Below are 20950 nucleotides of genomic sequence, written 5' to 3'. Positions count from 1 at the left end.
CCTATAACGACATTTTTGGTGCATCTAGAAGTTCACAAAGCATTTTGACATCAGAGGAGAACACAGCTTTGCTCAATAACAGTCCTTTAGCTGGGGATCACAGTGTTTGACGGAGCAGGCAGAGTTCTTGGTGCTCATGACGATGCTGCAGAAAAGGAGAACCACACACACAGAGCTGTGCTTGTAAAACCTCTGCATTTAGTAAAATCAGCAGCCTTTCCTCACAGCCAGCACCATCAATTTGGGGAGCAGGTCAATTCTTTCTAAGCTACTGATATAGACAAATTGAGCAAAAAGCAGAGGTGGTTGATGATCATCAAGCACAAACATGCACCTAAACACCACCATACAGAGTTTCCAGGACTGACAGCTGTGAAGGAAATCCCTAATTTCACAGGGATTCTGGGTCAACTGTGCTGTTGCTTTCCATCAGGAAGTTCAAAAGGCAGGGAAAAGAGAAGGAGCACTAAAAAAATTTGGATGTTGGGAATCAATAGAAAGTAGAGAAGTGAGGTGTCATCTGTAAGTAGTTTAATGTTGTGGCATTTGCATTGCTTATTGATTGGAAAGTGCAAAAAAATGCAGACAAGGATGGAGGGGCTGATGACAGGAAAATCAATGGCTTCTTTACAGGAGTCATTCAATAGCAGTGAAGGAAATTTGCCATTTTGCAGAAATCCATCAGGTGGCTGTGAGCTGGCAGGATCCCCTATTCCCAAAGGAGCAGGATGTATAAGCATTTCACTCCCACCTGCCTCTCATTAGCTTGTGCTGCTCCCGAGCCCAGCAGAGAGAGGAGAGAGGAAAAGGCCCAGTTCTGCTCCTGAGCCTGGTGTCACTATGTTGGCTGGCCCTGGGCCACCATTTCTGCAAAATAATGAGATGATACCTCATCCTGCTACTCAAGCGCAGTGCAGCCCAAGTAGTGAATGCCTGCATGGGACTTTGAATATCCCAAACTGTAGAACAAGCAGCTATTGCTCTAAATACACTGCTGAGTGCCCTGGACCACACTGTCTGTTATGCTGGAGCTGAGGAAAACCTCACACTACTGTGATCTCTTTAACAGCTGCTGCATTTCTTCTACTGTGTCCCCAGGCAAGGGGCTACCAAGACAGCCTGGTTAGATACAGCAGGTCTGGGATTGCATCACTGTCACCTTGACAATGCCCATGGCCTGACAGAGGTTGTGACCTGGATCCTTCAATGCTGGGCCATGTAATCATACTTTTCTGATTGATGTGAAGTCAGGACATACAGAAGACACTTTCTTTCTAAACCCAAAGCACATGCATGAGTGACTACGACAAAGGAAGGCATCAAATCCTCACGTTGACTGCAGCAACACACAGAGAGGCAAATGACTACACTCTGCATCCAGAACACATTCAACTTTCCAGTGAAACCTTAGGGACATGAACTTCCATTGCTCAGTGACTTTGTCTCACCCAGGTTTGTCTCACTGCTGCACTAAAGCTGCTGGGATTCAGGTGTGCAAAGGCAAAGCCCCTGAGCGGCCACTGCTCAAGACATCTCGCAAACAACATTTCTAGGCCATTCTGGACATCTGACAACACATGTCTACATTTGTGTTGACTCAACAAACTGCCTTGACAAGAAAGGGAGCCATCCCTTCACTAATTGACTCATCAGTAGAGATAGAGAGGCATCCAGATCATGACTCATGCAGTCTGAGGCGTCTCACCTGGGATAAAATGAACGTGACCTAGAAATAATTCCTCCCTGCTGCTGTTGATGCCTAGAGCAGTGCAATGTGACTCCACCCAGCACGTCAACACAACGTTATCTATACATTTTTGTCTGGAAGTGCTGAAATCTCTAGATAAAACAGGAGACATCCAGACTGATAGACGTCTGCTCGCAAACAAATGGCTCCTTGTTGCACCTAACAAGTGATATTGAGAGCAAAAGCCTCTACACCAGCAGCAGACATCGCTTCATGATCTTCTCACAATAGCTCCCACAGTTCCTTCCCATGCAAATTTGTTTCCCTGGAAAAATCAGCAGCAACTCGACTCTTGGCTTAAGAGTTCAGTCACCACTGAATGTTTCAGCAAGTCCAAGCAGAATGTGGTGCAGGCACACAGCAAACACTGGTGTTGATAGAGGGAGGGAAAGAGAGAGTCTGTCCCTGCACAGCCCCTGTTTGCAGCAGAGCCTGGGGCTGACAGGCCCTGCCAGCCACACACTCACCAGGTTGACGAAGTCCTGGTAGCAGATCCTGCCCTCAGAGTTGCTGTCAGCCAGGGCCAGCAGCACCTCCAGCTTGTGGGGGTCCAGCTCCGAGCCGTGTCTCTGGAGGAGGGAGCGGAACTTCTCAGTGCTGATGTAGCCAGTGTTGTCAGGATCGAACTGGGACGGGAGGGGAAAAGGGCCAGAGTTAACCATTCCATGTTACACACACCTCCTGTGCATCCATCACCCATTGCAGACCCCCAGGGGCTGCTCCAGGCTTTGGTGACACTGCCCTGCAGTCACCCAGGGGCTGCTGCAGAGAGAGGTGAGCACAGGCACCATTGCCCACACCACCATCCCATCTCCACCCAAGCTTCAGCTACGTCCACTCCCTTCACCTTCCTTCCCTCTGCATCATCATTTCACCTGTTTGTTTTTTACATCCCTCTCTATCTGGACCATCAAGCAAACCAGAGATGCAGTCTGTGAGATAAAACATACTGAAAATGGTTTTACTCCTCTATTTCCTAACACAATTGCACCACATGAATATGCCACCCCTCCTCAAGCCCTTTCTGTGCTCAGTGTTTCTGACAGTCACCTTTCCAGATCACCTCTACAGATGCCATCACAATGGCAAGTGCTTTCACTGCTGAAGAGCTGTTTTAAGATGTTTTGGAGGGAAAGTCTTTGGACAGGGAGCAAAGCAGGTGAGCATTATGTCAAACTAAGAATGACAAGGCAGCCACATGCTACTTTGAGAATGTAAACCAGAGTCATTAGAAGGAAAGTCCCAGGTGAGGTCTGGAGGGACTCCCACTCTGACCAAAAACATCACTGTTTTCCCTCAGACTAAGTGGTTAATCTCCTAAAAATGCCACTGACTGAAGGGAGACACCTTTACAAGGCTGTCCAAACTGAGGGTTGTTCCAGCAGCCTCTGGCCATGTTGAGCTCCCCAGGGCCCTCTGTGAGGGGCTGCCGGCTCGCAGGGCACAGCCATGGCAAAGCCAGTGCTGGCACCACACCGAGCACGGTTCTTTGGTGCTTGGAAAACTGCTGCAAGCTGCCAGGCCAGCCCTCACTAGCCCTGTGCAGTCTGATCTCCAGCAGCTCCCTGTTGCTGGGAGATTTGCCTTTGATTTCCCAAATTTGGCTGTGAGGACTCTGGTGCTCAGTGGCCTCCTTTTGTAGATAATGATATCAAGCTTGTTGGCTGGACTGAATGGCTGTCAGGGGGCAGGGTGGTCAGGAGGGAGTCTTTTCATGGAAACATTTGGGACATAATAGGGCCTTGGCAGAGCCAAAAAGGTCCCGACAATCCTGGCTCTTTCCTAATGGAGAACAAAAGCTGAGCAGGCGCCGGGCCCTCGATCAGTCGCTGCCTTGGCACGGGAGGAGGTGGGCAGGAGGAGGGGGCAGAGGGTGCAGCCTGCCAGCAGCAGGGCTGGCACTGGGAGCAGAACAGCTCTAAAACAGACCAGCCTCAGCCATGGGTAGCTTGTTTAGAGGATGCAGTGCCCGTGTGTGAGGATCTGGCTCCATCTCCTCCTGGCCTGAGCACCTTTGTGCTGCTGCTCCTGGGCACTCTGCTGGGCTGAGGAGGAGCTGTCTGACCTGAGGAGGGGAGATCACAGCTCCTACTGGAGTAGGGCTGTCTGCCTTTTGGCAAAGCAGTAGCCCCTCTGTGAGGAACCTGGGGATTACATAAAGCAAGATAAACCAAGTGACCTGTGCACAGTCAGAGCTGGGCACTCTCCCCTGCTCTCTGCCAAAGGTTGTCCTGCCCTTGTGAGGTGTCCTGGATGTACCTCCCTGACAGCTGGCACCCAGAGCCAAAGGTGGATTTCATCAGCTGTTTACTGTTAAACAAGGGTTTAATAATAATCCCTGGAGAAGTTTAGCTCCCCTACTCTGGCCTACTCTGATGCTTTGAGTTAACAGATCAAACTCTAAAACTAAGCCCAGAAATCAGGGCCTCTGCACTCAGGCTCAGTTCTGTTGCTTTTTGGCTCCTGCTGGGACTCCCAAGACAGCCTAAATTTGCAGTGCCCAATCCCAGAGACACATCCCCAGGAAATACAGGATTATTAGCATAATACCTGAGGTGACCTTTCTCAAGGGGAATTTGCAGAAGCTGGGAGATGAGTCATTCAGTGAATGGATCTAAGACCTGCAATCCCATAAATACTGTTTCTTTGTTTCCTGAAAACATCTGACCTAACCAACATCTTACTTAACTGCAGCACTTTAACTATATCTTAACATTTAAGGTGTCAGGTGTCTTGTCTAGGACAAAACCATTTGCTCCTTGAAGGTTTAAATCCCCCTCTACTTTGAGGGCCAGGGTCAGTGACTGAAGTGTGGGACTGTTTCCATGCCCTGTGCTCACTGCTGGACTTTGCAGGAAAGACCAAGGGCCACAGCCACAGGGAACGTGGCTGTTCCTTCAAAGGGCAGAGGAGATACTGAGCTGGAGCACACAGGTCCCCAGAGCACAAAAGAGCTGCTCAGATCACAAACCACTTTTCCTAGACTTTGTTCTGCTTTAAAGCCTTCCAAAAAGAAAAATTTTGTAACCAAGAACAAGAATTACACAACTGCTTCAGAGCTTCAAACCAGCCCACAAGGCACACTAATGACTCCAGACTCACTAGTGCTACAGCAGACAGATCCCATCACTCAGGATGTCACTGTCACTGGCTGCTGGCTTTCCAAAGGCACAGTGAAGCCTGTTTGCTGGCTACAGATGAGCCTCTGCTCCAAGGATGCTTCTTTCTCATACCAGCAGGCACCAGCATTCCTCCTCCAGCTCAGGTCTTGCTGCTTGTCCCACCCAAACCAAAGCAGTGGCAGAAGGCAGCTGGTGTTTTCAGTAGTGCAAACAGCCTAGGGAGCCTGTTCTTCTCTTCCACATTATTATGTATAATTATTTGTTGGCATTATGTTAATGATACTAATTATAAACAGGTTTGAAGTAAAACAGTGGATCTGAACAGCATGAAAGAGTAAGAGGGGAACAGTAAACAACTGACATCCGAAATAAAAGGCCTCAGAGCAGGGCCAGAGCAGGGCCAGAGCACGGCTTCCCCAACCTGGAGCAGAACATTCTACTCTAATACCCACCTGCAAAGGAGTTCTCTTATCTATGTTTAAACAATTTTTTAACCATATAACAATTCTTTTAGGACATAAAAATCTCGTCTGTCACCACAGAGCTCAAAATCCACAACAACACTTTAAACTGCCTCAAACCCTGTTTCTGATATCACAGCTGGCCACAAAAATCAAGGGATTGAGCTGCTCCTGTGGATCCCGTGTCCACACACAGCAAATCAGCAATGTGCTGAGTTGGAAGGGACCCACAAGGATCATTGGGTCCAGCTCCTGGCTCTGCACAGGACCATCCCCAACAGTCACACCATGTGCCTGAGAGCGCTGTGCAAATGCTTTTTGAACTCAGACAGGTCTGGTGCTGTGCTCACTGCCCTGGGGAGCCTGTTCAGTGCCCAACCACCCTCTGGGTGAAAAACGTTTTCCTGATAGCCAACCTAAACCTCCCCTGACTCAGCTTCATGCCATTTTCTTTGAGAGTGAAGAGTGGAGGTACCTGCTCCTCCACTGCCCCTTGGGAGGATGCTGAAGAGTGCAATGAGGTCTCCCTTCAGTCTCCTCTTCTCCAGGCTGAACACACCAAGTGCCCTGAGCTGCTCCTCACAAGGCTTCCCCTCCAGATCCTTCACCATCCTCATTGCCCCCTTTGGACACTCTCTAATGCCTTTTTTCTATTGTGGTGCCCAAAACTGCCCCCAGTGAGCAGTGGGCACTCAAGGTGAGGCTGCACCGGTGCAAAAACACCAGACACCAGACTCAAAGCCCTCGGGTCCATCAGTTATAAAAGAGGCCACTGACCTTCACAAGCCGTTTCACGAGTCTGTCCATGAGGTCTCGTTAAGGGCCCGCTGTCCCGGGCCCAGCCCGGCACCTCTGTCTGCCCCGGGGACAGAGAGACAGACAGACAGTGCCTGGGGCAGGAGCGGGGCTGTGCTGAGCGGGTCCGGCCCCACCGGGAGCGCTCCCCAGGCACGGCTCCCACAGCACAGGCACAGGGAGCTTTTCTCCAGCGCGGTCCCTCCTGCCTGTGCCCATCCACCGGGGCACACAAGTGCATCCCAACGTGCCGGGATGAGGAAGGCCCTTTGCCCCCCCTCGTCCCCCCAGACAATAGGACACTAACGGCAATTTCATGCAAGGTTTCCTCCGCATTTCAATGACAATCATCCTTAACTCCCCTGATCCTCAACCAGGCTCTTAAGCAAAAATGTAAATATGTTGATGACCGTAGCAGCCATCTGACCCAGGATCTTAATTCCCTCGCCCCAAACAAGCTGTTTTTCTCCTGTTTCTTCCTTATATTAGAGCAACACACCACAAACTAAAGGCTCTACAGCAAAACCACAAGATGAAAATAAGGGGAGGGGGCATCACAAAAGCTGATGAAAATAGGAAATTTGGTTGAGAAAAGAAAATGAAATCTCAAATTGTTCCTCCTCTTTAATTAAAGATACATTAGACACGGCTGAGTGAGCAAGTAGGGTGGAGGCTGGTGCTGCAGACAGACAATGGGTATCTTGGGAAAACTCAGACATCAGAGCACAGCCAGCTGCTCCTCTCCCCATGGCAAACAGCCCCCGGGGGCATCCGAGCAGCTGGAGAGTCAACAGCTGAACTGGGCACAACAGGAGCATTCTTGGATGAGCACAGGGATCACACCAGTGCACGGATTTTCTCCCTGCAGCAGCAAGCAGCCATCTCTGAATTCTTCCTGGGTCACTTGACTTCCACTTGCGTGCTTCCACCGGGCACACACCTTCCTTTTTTGCCTTATTTCCCAGAGAAGATCCCTGCTCAGCCAAACCACCTTCTGCCTCGCCTGCTTGACTCCTGACACTGGGGAATTGCTGCTCCTGTGCCATTAGGAGGTGAGGTTTGAAAAGGGACCAGCACTGATGGACCCCAGCACCCCCAAAAACATTTTTCCAGGGAATCTTACTCACTAATTCCCTGAGCCTGAAGGATCCAGTCTGGGGTTTCCCCCACTGCGGGTCTCAGTCAGCCCGGGTTTTCCCAGGACTCAGAAGCAGAGACTGTTTGTTTAAAAAAAAACAAACCAAACCAAACCAAATTGTGGCAAGAGTATATGTAGCATTTGCTGCTTTGATGAAGATTAAAGGAATGACAAGGCAGAAGATGAAATTCTTATAATCCACATGAGAGGGCAAAAAGCAGGGGCTGTTTTAGCAGGAGCTGCATCACCGCCTGGTGGTGATGATCTCCCAGCAGCTCAATGATCCTGCTCTCTACCAACAGTGGGAGGTGCAGGTGGGAGGATAAAACCCTTACCCAACAGAGAGGAAGGCCAGTCAAAGGTAAGTGCCTTTCAATCCATGCTGAAATGCAGCTCCTCACCTCGTCTGAGCTGCCTGAACACGTGTGGTAGAACATTAGTGCCCCAGTGACGCAGACTCCATTCCCCTGTAAATAATGAATTTACTCACCACTGCCCAGACAATATAAAGTGATTAAGGGCTGCCCAGCAGTACTTTTAGGGTATGTTAGATTGCTCTGACCTGAGGTGAACCCCAGGGTTGGAAACATCACCCAGCTCTCCAAAGCCAGATTGCATTTAAGCATAGGGGATGTTCCCTGACCAAGCAGGGCTCCCAGGCAGACCTGCTCCCTGGAAAGCTGCAGTGGGAGAACAGGGAGCTCCCCAGCTCAGCACTTGTTCCAGAGCAGATGGGCTGTCACCCGGATTTGGGCGAGTGTCTCATGCAGCACATGGTAAAGTGGAGATGGAGGGAGCTGGTATAAGATTCCCTTTTCCTTGAAGAGCAGAGTAGCCTGAAGCCCAGGTTCATGGCTAGCTGGCCAATCTGTAAAGACATTTCTGCTCTGATTTATTTCTCCTACCGTCTTAGGCATAAAGACAGGGAAGGGACCTACATTACTACCATCTGTTGTTACCTTCTGCAAAAGCACTTCATCTAAACAGACACTGAAAGCACAGATTCAACAAGAACGGGAGAATCAAAAGATTCAGGAGTGCACCACTGCTCAGTTCTTAGGCAGACAGGAAAGAGGGCTTGGGATCAGATTTGATTCTTGGTATTGCCAAGGTGTAGCACCTTGACCTTCCCATCTCATGGGCATGAGCAGCACCCCTGTGTTTGTGTGAGCCAGCTCAGTGAGGGCTGTGCAGCACACAGAGTGTGGCTGGGTGATGGCCACAGTGGCAAAGGGCCACCAGGCCACCAGCACAGGAGACTGTGACCAGAGCTGGCCTCCTGATGAGGTTTCAGACATAGAAACCTATCATAATTTTCAGAGCCAGTGACAGCTGGATGCCACACAGAACTCCTTGAGTCTGCAGAGGTTCAGACCCCTCATCCGTAACCACCACAGGCCAAGAAAATCCTGCATTCAGAGACCCTGGGAATTTCTGACCCACGGCTTGCTGGGGAAGCCTATGACGCTCAGCCAGGTATCCAAACTCATGTCTCTGTCTCCATGCTCATTTTTAATGCACCTCTCTTCCCTATCCTTCCTCTGCCTGTAGGTTTCCTGCTGCAAGTCCTGCTAAGACACTAAGAGAGGGCAGAGCACTCACAGGACCTGCTGAGTGAGCCTTCAGTCCTCAGCCACCTCGATGTCCACCACTCTGGGTGATTCCAGTGCCTCTCTCCAGACCAGCCCTCCTGGCAGAACACTCCCAGAAATCAGCCTCCAGTCTCAACTGGGGAATGACAAGCAGTGTTCAAGCCACCCAGAACTAAATTATTCAAAATATGCCACTGTGCTGGCTTTGAAACCAAAGCCGCCCCCCAGAAAGAAGGGAGGGTAAATAGGAGCTCCATTATCAGCAGCATTGCCACAGAAGGAGATGCAGCACCACAAGTGAGGGAGATAATGACATGATTAACGAGGCAGCACGGCTGGCAGGAGATGCCCTCCATTATGCCACAAGGCGTAATGCAAGGAGACATGTTTATAGACTGAGCCTTCTCCAGCTCTGCTTCTTCCTACTTTATTATTTATGTCAGTGCATTAAGACTAATGGAATAAAGCTGAGGCACTCTAAAAAGTGGTAGGGTTTTTTTAGGCACAAATACAATTTTTAATCTTGACCCAGCATCTTGCACACTTCACTGTTTGTTGTCCTGAGCTGCAGCAACAGGCTGGGCAGGCCATGGGCCAGACTGGAGAGTCACTGCCTGACATCCCCAGCCCAGCTCTGGTGCTGCCTGTCCCTCATTTCTGAGGCTGGGGACAGGAGACCACCTAGAGATCATCATGACCAAACTCACATGGGCAGTTAGAAAGTTTTCTTAAGTCCTGAGATGAGAGGTTTGATGCTTTCCAGAACCGCTCAGCGCTGGGCCCGACATTGTTAATATGCAAATGCCCAATCTCTGCTCTCCCTTTTGAATTCCTCTAGTTTTCAGAGCTCCACAATCTCCTGAGGCAATGAGTTTTGCAGCCTAAACACTTTTCATCTGGATGGTGTAAGGCATTAAATATCCATAGTACCAGGACACATGATACTCTCATTTACATCCCCAGAATTATGGTTTATGTGGTTTTAGACACGTCTTATTGGAGAATCTCAAAATCTTGTATTAATATTAATTACATTTCAGGGCTTCTGCATTATGAGGAGACATAATGTGCAACTCCATTCAGAACTGAGATGCAGTACACTCTGGGTGGGATTGCTGTGTTTATCTGGCCCACAGAACTCAACAGAAGACACAAACATGCACAGTCAGTCTCACAGCCAGGAGACAGACAGGCTCTAATCACTATTGCTACAAGGAAAATATTAATAAAAACAAAGCAAACCAAAACCCACAACAGGGAGCAGAGCTGTTCAGCTGGGGCTGTATTTCAGGCCAAGTTCCTGCAGTCAGATCCCTGCTTGCTCCCAGGTCAACTAATTGTACACAAAGTTTCTGACCAATTCTCTGCTGTGGACAATGTCTCCTGTCACAGCAACATCTCTGCTGGTACAGATGAGGCAGATGAGTTCTCATTCAAAACAGGGGTTGGGTCTCATATTACCTGGAAAAAGTTGCATAGGTGATACCAGCATGAAAGAGTCAGGGGAGTTGAAATGTTTCTGCTCTGTATGTGGACGAAAGCCCAAGGAATTATCTCCATCATAGGATGATGATGCACTTTCTGTCCCAGCAGTAACTCTGGAGAATGTTACACAGCAGCTGCTAAACTTAGATAGCCTTGAATCAGCAGGTCAAGGTAACTTTCATCCAAAAGATTTTGAAAAGTCATTACAAAAACTGATTTTCTGCAAGTCTGGGAATGCTGGAAGAACATCAAGATCTGCTTTTTACCTTTCTTCCAGTTTTGAATCAGCAATGCAGCCCTTCCAACCACAGCTCCAAAGGTACTGTCCAAACACAGTGACAGGCACCCACCTGCTCCCAAAGCTGCCGGGCAGGAATGTAATGGGACACTGCATGGCTGTTGGTCTGTCAGCAACCCACAGCAAAGGAAGAGATGACTGATGGTGAGTAACACATACCTGAAGGAGGATTAGTCTAATATCAGTCAGGGCAGGCAACAAAAATCAGGTGACGTCCAGCTGATATTACGTGGATGAGAACACAGCCTTGGTCAGGGCATAAGACAAGGTCACAGTGTAACTGCTTTCTGCAGGGTGTCTGACTGCACCACACAGCCCTGGCTCTGAGGACTTACTGTGACACAAACTCAGCCTGTCACACACTCAACGTGCTGAAGTCTGGCCATTTGACAGGTCTCAAAAATAAAACTAAGGCAGAGAGAGTTCCCATCACATGGCAGTGCCACTAATGGGGTCCCATGAGAATTCTTCCTCGCTCCTACTGGATTCTCATTTGTGACTTAGCAGCAGTCTGCATCACACTCACAGATGAGTTAAAGCAGCAAGTTACTAAGCATGAGTTGGGTCTTTTGGTACATCTGGGTGCTTGCAAACAATACATATTATAATAAAAACAAAGAGACAGCCATCTGGCCTGGAGCCAAGAATGCCAGCCAGCTCACAGGACAGGGAATGCCGTCTTCAGCAGCAGCCACTGGGGGGAAAACAGCCTTGGTTGTTACAGTGACAGCGCTCAAGGTAACGCTGCCTGCAGAAAAGGAGCCGTGCAGGGTTGTAAATGAGGTGCCATCAACCTCTTTGGCACTTTGTGACTGATACAGTCTGACTGGCTGCATTGACGGGCTCAATTCATTATCTTGTGAAAGGGAAGGTAAAGCAATGACTTGATCACTGTCCAGAGTAACAGAAAATTGGCAGTACAGGAATCTCCTCTGAGACAAAGGTCAAAGAGGTCAGAACTGGGCAGCTTTAGATTAGAGTAAGTTGATTATTTTTTACTATTAACAAGTGAAATGTCTCACTAAAAGTTTAACAGTTGAATTGCAAGTTTTCCTGGGAGATGAGGAATGGTCGAGGTCAAGCAGAAGATCACTCAGAAAATCCAGCCTTCATTACGAGAGACTGGACAATCCAAACAGTTCCCTTCTGACCTGACTGCAGCCACTGGGGCTCAGAAAAACTTGGGCCAAACAGATGCTTTAAAGCCCCAACTAACAAGTGCCATAGCACAGGTACAGCCAGAATGACCCACCTCTGCTGGAAATCAAACCATGCTTCTGGTTAGAGCAACAGCCACAGAGCAAAACTCTTATTAAACAGACTGGGAAACATATTTAACTCGTGCTGGTCTTACAGCTGGCTTTACTCAGTCAAGGGGACTAAGGAGCTGCCAAAGAAACTCCTCTGTTTTCCAAGCTGAACTGGAGCAGAAGGCAATGTCAGCCTTATGAAGAGGAGGCAGAGGTACCACATGATTCCCTTGAAGGCACCTGGTGTTACAGTGCAACGACACAACCATCCCAAATGTATCACAGACAGGCTGCTTCCAAACTAAGCTGGGAGCATTAATTATTCTCTAACTTCTACCATTTAAATGCCTGAGAGCAAGAAATCCTGGCTTGCATCTTTCCAGGGTGATCACAGGGGTTCCAGCTGCAGAAAGGGGCCAGACTGCTGGAAGCTGTGGTGCTTTGCATTGCTCCTTAGGAGATCTATCCAAATCAGGGCTGGATGACACCCACACTGCAGGTTCCCTGCATGCAGGGCTGCATTGGTAATTTCTGCAGTGTTTGCACTTTCCCAGAGTCTGCTGTGTCAAATATACTTTGGTTTAAGGGTAGAAGAGATTTGTCCAAGTGCCAAAATTGCACAGCCACAAATCATAAAAATCAAGCTGCTTTTGGATTTTTATATGCTTTTCGTGGATACAAGAGACAAATGCAAGGCAAGGCACAATGTTTATGGAGTTCTGTCTGCCACAAGTTTTCAAACAGGCAGAAGACGTATCTGAAGTTTTAAAGCAAATCACGACTTAATAAACACCACAACAGGAATGCAACTCCCTTCTTAGGGAGAAGTGCTGTCCATGCAGGGCTCCCAGTCCAAGCCTTGCTGGAGCACAGCAGTTCTCCCTGCAGGTGACCAAATGCAGGGCTGGCCTGGGGCTGGCTGTGCCCTGCAAGGTGCAATGTCTCTGTGGGGTACAAACACAGTGAACAGGGAATCCCTTTTAACAAACCCTGACAAAAAACCAGAGCGGGGTTTGAAATCCCTCTTTGAGACAGTTAGCAGGGAAATGGGTCCTTCTTACAGGACTCACAGGTCCTCACAGAGCCTAGCCCTGCCTGGGCTGTATCAGGAGCTCCTCTTAGGCTCAGCAGACAGCAGCAGATAGTCCCTTCACAGCCTCCCACACAGCAGAGCTCATGCTGTCAGTCAGACCTGCACTCACTCACACAGCCCGTGCCTCTTTCCACCTCATTCCTGCCTCCCTCCCTGCTCTGATCACATTTCCCACGTGTGCAGGGCTCACACAGGCTTTCAGAGCACCTGCTTCCTCCCACAGGCCCGTCCATCCACTCTTCCCAAGCTCTAATATTGCCCTTTTGCTTGAACAGACTGGTTTGAATGCAGTTTAACCCCTCAGAGCTGAAGCCTCCCATGGGCACCTGGGGGCCAGCAGCCCTCCCACCCCATTTCCTGCCACACTGTTCCTTCCATAGCCCGGGGTGGTGTGTGCACACTGCTAGCACAGGGGAGCTGCAGGGGCACAGCAGCCCAGGGCAGCTTTGGCAGAGGCCTGTGGTCCTTATTTCCTGTGTCTGCATCACAAGCACAGGGTTGTGGCTGCACTGAGAAACAAGCAGCCCTGGCTACTCCAATTCACAAGCTCTGTTTCCTGAGTAACACCTAAAACACACATCCAAGTGCAGAGATGGTTTTCCAAAACTGATACAGCCTCAATGTGGATGATTTAAAAGAAGGAAGCAGAGAAGACACAGGCAATAACCATAATTACAGAGCCAGCATAATTAAGAGTATTCATGTTATGTTCCTCAGAAATGAGGAAATCAAAACAACCTCCGCAAAGAGTCACCTGAGAGCTGCAACTGCTGCAAACAAAGGGGAAACAAGGCAGGAGGGAGAGACAGAAACAGATGGAACAGGAAGGTTGGGGAACCACAAACCTCTTCCTCTTCCTGTGCATCAAGCTGCATCTCTGGGAAGTGTGAAGAGAGTGGGGAAAAAAAAGTCTTCTCACCTGCAAGGTAACCAGAGAAACAAATCCACCCCAAACAGTCCCACCAGGCTTCCACTGGGGATTAATCAGCCCATCAGGTGGGGCCAACTTCTAGCAGAGCATCCTCCCAGAGCACACTGCAGACTGCTGAGCTGCGGCTGGTCACGGAGAAGGGAGTGCAGGGGCACAAAGGGAGGAGTGGGGAAGGGGCAGGAGGAGAGGGCAGCCCAGACTGGCTGGGAGGAAGCCCAGATGAATGGAGAAAGGCAAGCAGGGAGGTGAATGAGCAAGAGGTGATGAATGGTGGGGAGGGCATGGCAGTTTTACACAGGGCAGAGAGCAAAGACAGACCTGAATGGGGAAGACTGAAAGATGCCGCTTGAATGGAAGGGGAAAGAGGGGGAGAAATGGGGCAGGGAGAGAGCTGAGCAGCACAAAGTGAAACAGTGCAGACAGAACAGCTTCCCACATGGACTTGACAAGGCCTTAGACAGAGAGACAAGTAACACAGCGTGAACTTTAATCCAGGAGCAGAAAAGCTGCCTCGAGCAGACAGTGCGACCATCGTCTGTCCCGCAATAATCCCCCCACATCGGGCACCTTCTTCGCTCCCAGACAGAAAATTCTCATGATCCCAGAGCAAATCCAAAGGCAGCCCCCAAAGGTCAGGCTGCCCCCATCAAAGGGAACTGTAGCAAAACTGAGCCAATGACATGGAAACAGCCGACGGGATAAAGCACCACGATAATCACCAGCAGCAGCCCAAGGGACGCAACTGTAGCATTGTTCTAAAGACAGGACAAGGTGCAGTTTCTGTGTGTGGTATTGGTTATCAGCAGTGTTATTTGCAGGGCTTGGCTCTCATTCATAAAGCCAAGAGAAACTTTTTCAAAACAAAACTTTTCTAAGCAAAGAGATCTCCTGAGATTTCACTCGTGCCAAGACTTTCCCGAGAATTTGCCTTAGCTTTGAACACTGATTGTTTGTAAGACGTTCCTGCAGATCCTACAAGGCCAAAAGAGGGGCTGATCTGTGCCTCAACTTGAGACTCTGTTCTGCCTCTTCTTTTTTGGTGTTCCTTGCACCAAGCAAAGGTAACAATACCAGTGTGGGTGATATCAGGCAAAAAATGTGAATGCCCTGGACTCAGGGCACAAGCAGCACCTGATCTGAGAAAAACATAAGGATTTTCCCCCCTCCAGCCCCCCAAAGAAAGAGCAAAGGAATACCTGAGAAATCTGGACTGGATTATCAATCCCTCTCAGAGAGGTCCAAAAGCATAAGGACAGAGATTTGAGATCTGGCCATTAGCAGTCAGGTCTCCAGCACACAGTGCACTGTGAAATGGTAATTTGTGCTCTTTATGATTCACAGTGGTACCACCTCCTAAGGAGTTCCACTTTTGAACTGGGAGACAGGCAAAGTAATTCACCCCATTACTGAGTTATGAATTACCAACCCAATTCACACAAAGTAACTCACCCAAGGATGCAAGAAGCTTAAAATACTACTGTAGCTGAGAAGAGCTGCCTGTGCTCCAGCCCCCTGCATGACACACTCCTATATTGTCACCTAGTAACTAAATAATAACAATTCCAAACTGCCAAATACTAGAGGGGAGCTTTGAAGGAGGGGAGAAGATAAAGGTCAAAGGAAGCAGCTAAGCTTGGTGATATCCACAGGCAACAAGGAAAGATGCCCAACTGTGGGAGTGTCTCCTGGAAGCAGCAGGGAGATGAAGAGGTGGGTGTGGGTCTGTGCAGGCCCACACAGCAGTGCCAGAGGGACACAAAGGGTCTTCCCAAGGGCTGCTCTGCCAAAGCCTGAACATTGCAGCTTCACAGGCCAGCTGAGCCCATGAGAAACCACTGCTGCAAACAGAAGAGTGCCTTGGGTTTCCATCTGCCAGCCTGGGCACAGGGAGATTGTGTTACATTTGGCACTGGGGGGAAGGGAGAGAGAATATGAGTAATTCTCAAGTCAGTAAAAGGAGTGTGAGCTGTGCAGCTGCTGCAGTGCAAACAAGTCCTACCAGCACTAGCTATTGCTTTGGGTCAGGAGATCATACCATTGCAGCCTGCTTCCTGACTTCTGCTTCATCCCAGCTGCTCTCCTCTTGCTTTAGTGCCTGCCTGCAGGAACAGCTAGCTCTCTGGAAAAAATCCAAACACAGGGAGGAGAGGTTACGCTTTCCTGAGGGAAGTGACAACACAAGGCAGGTCACTGCTTAATCTAAAAGCATTCAAGGAGGGTCAACACCTACTAAAAATAAACACATAAATACACACACACACACACTGTGCAGGAGAAGGATTTGCTCAGATGGGACAGCCAGGCGTGCTCGGGGTTCCTGGAATTTGCATCTCTGGAAAACTGGCAGCTATTCCATTTTAATCAGACAGACTTGTGCTGCCAATGGCTGGGAGCTGACAAGTTATCCTCCTTCCAGGACGGGCTGCTGTAGCAGGGACCAAAACTGCCCTCTCTTCTCCATGCCACAGCCAGCCTGGGGACTCCAGTTCTTTCCTGCTCCCCAAATCTATATGTCCCCTATCAGACAGTCAAGGCAATGCCACTGCCACAGGCTGGTCAGTCTTCTTATGCAAATGAAGCCGGGGTAATTGGGACAGTTACAATCAGTCCCGACAATGTTTGCTTTTGTGCACACCAGTGGTAAATACAGACTCAGCTGCTTTCTAAGAACGGGGTGAGGGGAGAGCTGCAGGGAGGGACACACCTCAGCTTCTCACAGGACTGATGAGGAAATAAGAGCTGTTTAAACACAACAATGCTCTCGAAAGCATCCAGCCGATGGGCAAGGCAGGAGGCAGATGCTGCAAATAAAAGTAACTGGCTGGAAGTCTCAGAAATATTCTGGGAAGCACAGCGACTGTGGCAGGTCTGTGGAGCTGTGCCCCTGCATTACAGCCTTCATTCCACAGACAGAAAACTTCCAGAGCATTTATCCCCCTCAGGATCCCAGCCCACAAGATCCAGAGCTCCCAGCAGAGCCAAGGCTGGACAGGACGCAAACAGCTCAGCCAGAGGAATTGCTGGGAGCCTCCAGGCTGCAGGAGCACAGGAGCTGGGCAGGATCAGTCACTCCTTTGCCTCAGCCCCATGAATTCCCAGATATGCTCTACTTTTGTTGTGCCCTTCAGGGCCCACTCAGCAGCCGTGGAAGAAACCTAAACAAAAAGCAACGGCCCCCTGAAATCCTGTCATGCAAACAAGACTCTTCCCACCCATTGCCACAAGGCCTGAATGGAGAGGGACTGAGCCCCCCCTGCCCAGCCCTGCCTGGTGGTCTTTTTGTCTCGTCACCTTCCCCACACAAACACAACCCCACAACAATCACACAGGCAACAGAATGCACCAGTCTCGCCTTTCCCAGCCCTTCAAGGCAAGCTGGGCAGGGAAGGGGGGAGAGCTGGGGAGGGCTGAAAGGAGCTGGGGATGAAGAACTGATAGGATGGGCAAGGAAACACCAAGCAATGTTTTAATTTCTACTTGGACAGTCCCACGAGCCAGGATAAAAATGGTTTTAATGAAAGAAACAAAAGAAATGTCATCTCGAATGGCTTAAAGAGACATGGGAATACCAGCCAGAGGGATTTCCATACCCAAATAAATAAATAAACAATACTTCTAAACCCTGTAAACATCTTTTAACGTTCCCTCCAAGAGGTCCACAAAATCAAGCCCCTTGGTGCAAACTCTGCTGGCTTTACTTGGCTGGCTTTGAGATTTAAAGTCTGAGATGGATTAGATATAAAGGTTTCCCTTTAGGCTGGGGGAAGACTATTTTGCAATCGCTGTAGCTGTAGAAAGCACCAACACACATGGAAACCCTCCCTGCTGTGACACCTTCAAAGCACAGCTTGTCCTGAACAGGGAAAAAGAGAGTCCTCAGCTGTGGTACTGACAGCCAGGAGGAAATGTGCCCCCAGGCCCTAGAGTGCCCTTGCGAGGTAACAGACACCTCTTGGCTGCTGCAGGACATGTATCACCTTTGGGAATGAGCAACAAGGGTTGCCAAGGTTGCCGAGGACTTCTTAGGAGCAGATCAGGAGACCAACCCTGTAAGAGGAAACTCCTCACCCTCCGAAATGCCGAGGGATTCTCCCATGCTCCCTGGAAGAAATACAGACTCCACTGGCAAGCAAACCCAGTAAAATAAAATGAAACACAATCTCTCAGAGCCTGGATTCAGGGAGCTTAGCAGGGCCCTTGGCTACGCTTCAGGGCACTGAAACACATCCCAAGTACCTTTACAAGGAAAGGAGGCCGTGCTTTTGCCAAAAGCCGAGATCTGTGTCCCATGAAATCCTGGTAGCTGAGGCAGTAACAGAAAGCAAAGCCATGGGGAAGCACTGGTGTGATTTACAGACACATTCAGCCACGTGGGGAGAGTGACACAGTGAGAAGCGACATCTCAACTCCCCCTGCCAGCCCCCCCGGCGCTGGTATCGTTACCACAGCCTGAACCAAACCACTGCGGCCACACAGCGAAACCACCCGAGCAGGTGTGAACTCACCTCCCTGGGAAGGGGCAGGTGCTGTGAACACACAGAAGGTGCTGACAAAGGCCACGTGCAGCAGTTGGGTGCAGGAGGCCTCCCCCAAAGCCAGCACACAGGGTACAGGCCACACCTGGCCTGCTGTGCTCGGTGACAGGGCAAGGAGCTGCAGCTGAGTCTTGCCCATGGCCTGACATGAACTGGAGTCGGTGGCAGAGCAGCAGCACACAACTGGCAAACTTCCCACAGCAAGGATACTGCCTCCTGTCAATCCACTCCAGCCCTAATCCTCCATGGAAAGATCCCCTCAGCACTGTGCTAAGAGGCAATCTCTCAGGCCAGACGTTAACAATTAATGATAGTGGAGATGACAGAGGAAGGGACAGATGGAGAACAGATATAACCAGGCTCTGCTCATCACACTGAGTGACTTGGAGGAGCTGGACAGGAGATATAAAGACAAGATTTTTAGCTTTGGTTAGCCCTCAGTGAAGTACCACACATCAGCATGCTTGGGACAGCAGAAAGCAAGCCAGGCCAACTCCCATGGCCATCACCCTCTTCTCTCACCATTTCTATGCCAGTAGATCTCACTGCATAGATAAATATTTGTTGTAGTAAGTAGGGAAGCACAACATACTGGTTGCTTAGCTGAGGTTAATTCCTGCCCCATCCCGTCCTATTTTATTGCATTAAAAAATTAATTATAATGTACCTTAGTCTTTATTATGTCAATGAAAATTATATGGACATTTTCATTGACCAGTGTTGCTTCCTTCAATTCGCACTCTACAGAGTTTGGAGGCACCTAAAGTAAAAATTATTTCAGAAACTGCCAGCTGGTGTCACCAGAAGAAGCAGGTCCTGGTGAACAGCTCCATTCACTCCTCCCTTCCAAGGCTTTGTGGTCCTACTCTCAGACAAGCTGAAGTGAGAATCCCTCCCACACCAAGGAAATGGGGCAGTCTAGATAAGTTGGATCTGTGGTGGGGGCTGAGGGGAAGGAGGGGAATTTCAGGTGGAAACACTGCTCAGCCTGACCCTGGCACACATCCCTGTGAGAACACATCAGGCAGAGGCGGGTGCAGCACCCACAGAGCTGCACATTGTTACAGCAACAACAGACTTTGCACAGCCAAACTGTGCTGCACCGAAATCCCCAGCATCTGGTGGCCAAGGAAGACACTAGCAAAGACTTTTTGCCTGACATGAAAGATGTTGGCTGTTAGCAAGGCTTGGATCCAGCACTTCACCTTAGAAAATATTAAAATAAACAACAGAAGCCTCAGGGGAGAAGGTGATTTCAGCCTGGATGTTCCTTTCGCCTTGGCACAACTTTATGGTGCGTAGCACAATATTCTCCCGGCGTATTTGCTGCTGCCCCTTCAGCCCAGGCTGCCAGGAGTGAGGAAGAGCTGAAGGATTTGTCTCTCAGTGCTAAAGGGAAAAGCAAGAAGCACCAGTGTTTTCCCTCACAACCTCCCGTGCTTGAAAAATTAAATTTATCACACGAATGCTCTCCCATGGAAGGGGCGCACACTGTGTGAGCTTCCTTTAATGAAACCCTCGGCGAAAGAAATTGAATATTTCTATGTCTGCATGCTAAAAGAAACACTGTAAAATTAAAATCAGTAGAAGTCCTTTCCCTTCTGAAACCAGTAATGAAATTAGAGTGGGGCCTGAAGGAGGCAAACGAGGCCCCTTCAGAGGGACCAGGATTTCAGCTTGTGTTTAAAACCCCACAGTGGCGGATCTGTACTTATTTTAATGACCCACCAAATCCTTTTAGTCCTCTATATCCCTCAGTGAAAGCCTAATAATGAAAAATTATCTACTAGAATTTGGCTTTTCCTGAAAAACAGTATCTGAGCAGATCTCCAAAGACAGCTATTTCTGTGGATACCACAAATCGGGTCTGCAATACTCTGTTTTCGGATATCATTGCGTTTCACATTTTCACAGCTTCCTTGGAATAACATTTGATACAGAAAAAGTTGAAATGATACTCACAGACAAGAGAACAGCCAAGCCTCTGAAACCACAGGGCCTCTCCATTTGTATTGCTTTTGTAACAAATATAGCCTGAGTCACAGAATTCCAAGTAAGAGATCCTCAGGAGACCAAAGCAAACCAATGCCTTGCAACATTAAATGCATTCATTTTTATGAGCATCAAATTCCGCCTGCTAATGGCTCAGTCATCCTCTGCAGCTCCCAATTTCCATTCCCAGCCTGCAAGCTGCCCAGGGGCCAGGGGACACGAAATACAGGATTAAATCTGAGAAAGGAACCTCATGCCCATCGTAATTCAGCTAAATGGCCACGTTTTCTTTGGGAGCAGCAGCTGAGCCCTCCCTGACCACCACACACCCCAGATGCAAAGGAGCCCTGAACCCTCTGCTGTAACTGTGCTTCACACAAATGAATCCCATTCAAGCCCTGCACAAAGAGGGGATTCCTTGGAGTTACCTTTTTACCAAGTCACTAAAGCCCTTGCTATTTTACGTGGACTAAATTCAAAGGCCTGAGCCTCACTGTGGAAGACAGTTTAC

The 20950-nt window shown here is 49.2% G+C and overlaps 1 protein-coding gene across 7 annotated transcripts in view; it reads right to left on the bottom strand.

The window, feature by feature from the left end:
- The window catches only part of RHBDL3 (rhomboid like 3), a 60956-nt gene that overhangs the window by 20054 nt on the left and 19952 nt on the right, over positions 1-20950 (bottom strand). For 4 of the 7 annotated variants that reach the window (XM_032706898.1, XM_032706894.1, XM_032706893.1 and 1 more), the window contains one exon: positions 2215-2373. The exons of 1 other annotated variant lie outside the window; for it this stretch is intronic. Coding sequence is in view for 4 of the 6 variants with exons in the window: in XM_032706894.1 (XP_032562785.1) it covers positions 2215-2373 (159 nt within the window). In the remaining 2 variants the exon portion in view is untranslated. Of the gene's footprint in view, positions 1-2214; positions 2374-15947; positions 16032-17721; positions 17805-20950 lie in introns of those variants that run through there. 2 more of the 7 variants (XM_032706895.1, XM_032706892.1) reach the window with 2 other exon arrangements.

The sequence above is a fragment of the Chiroxiphia lanceolata genome, chromosome 19 (genome assembly GCF_009829145.1).
Source record: "Chiroxiphia lanceolata isolate bChiLan1 chromosome 19, bChiLan1.pri, whole genome shotgun sequence".
Classification (NCBI taxonomy): domain Eukaryota; kingdom Metazoa; phylum Chordata; class Aves; order Passeriformes; family Pipridae; genus Chiroxiphia; species Chiroxiphia lanceolata.
Note: the sequence above shows the minus strand (reverse complement) of the source record. Positions and strands in the feature narration are given on the sequence as shown.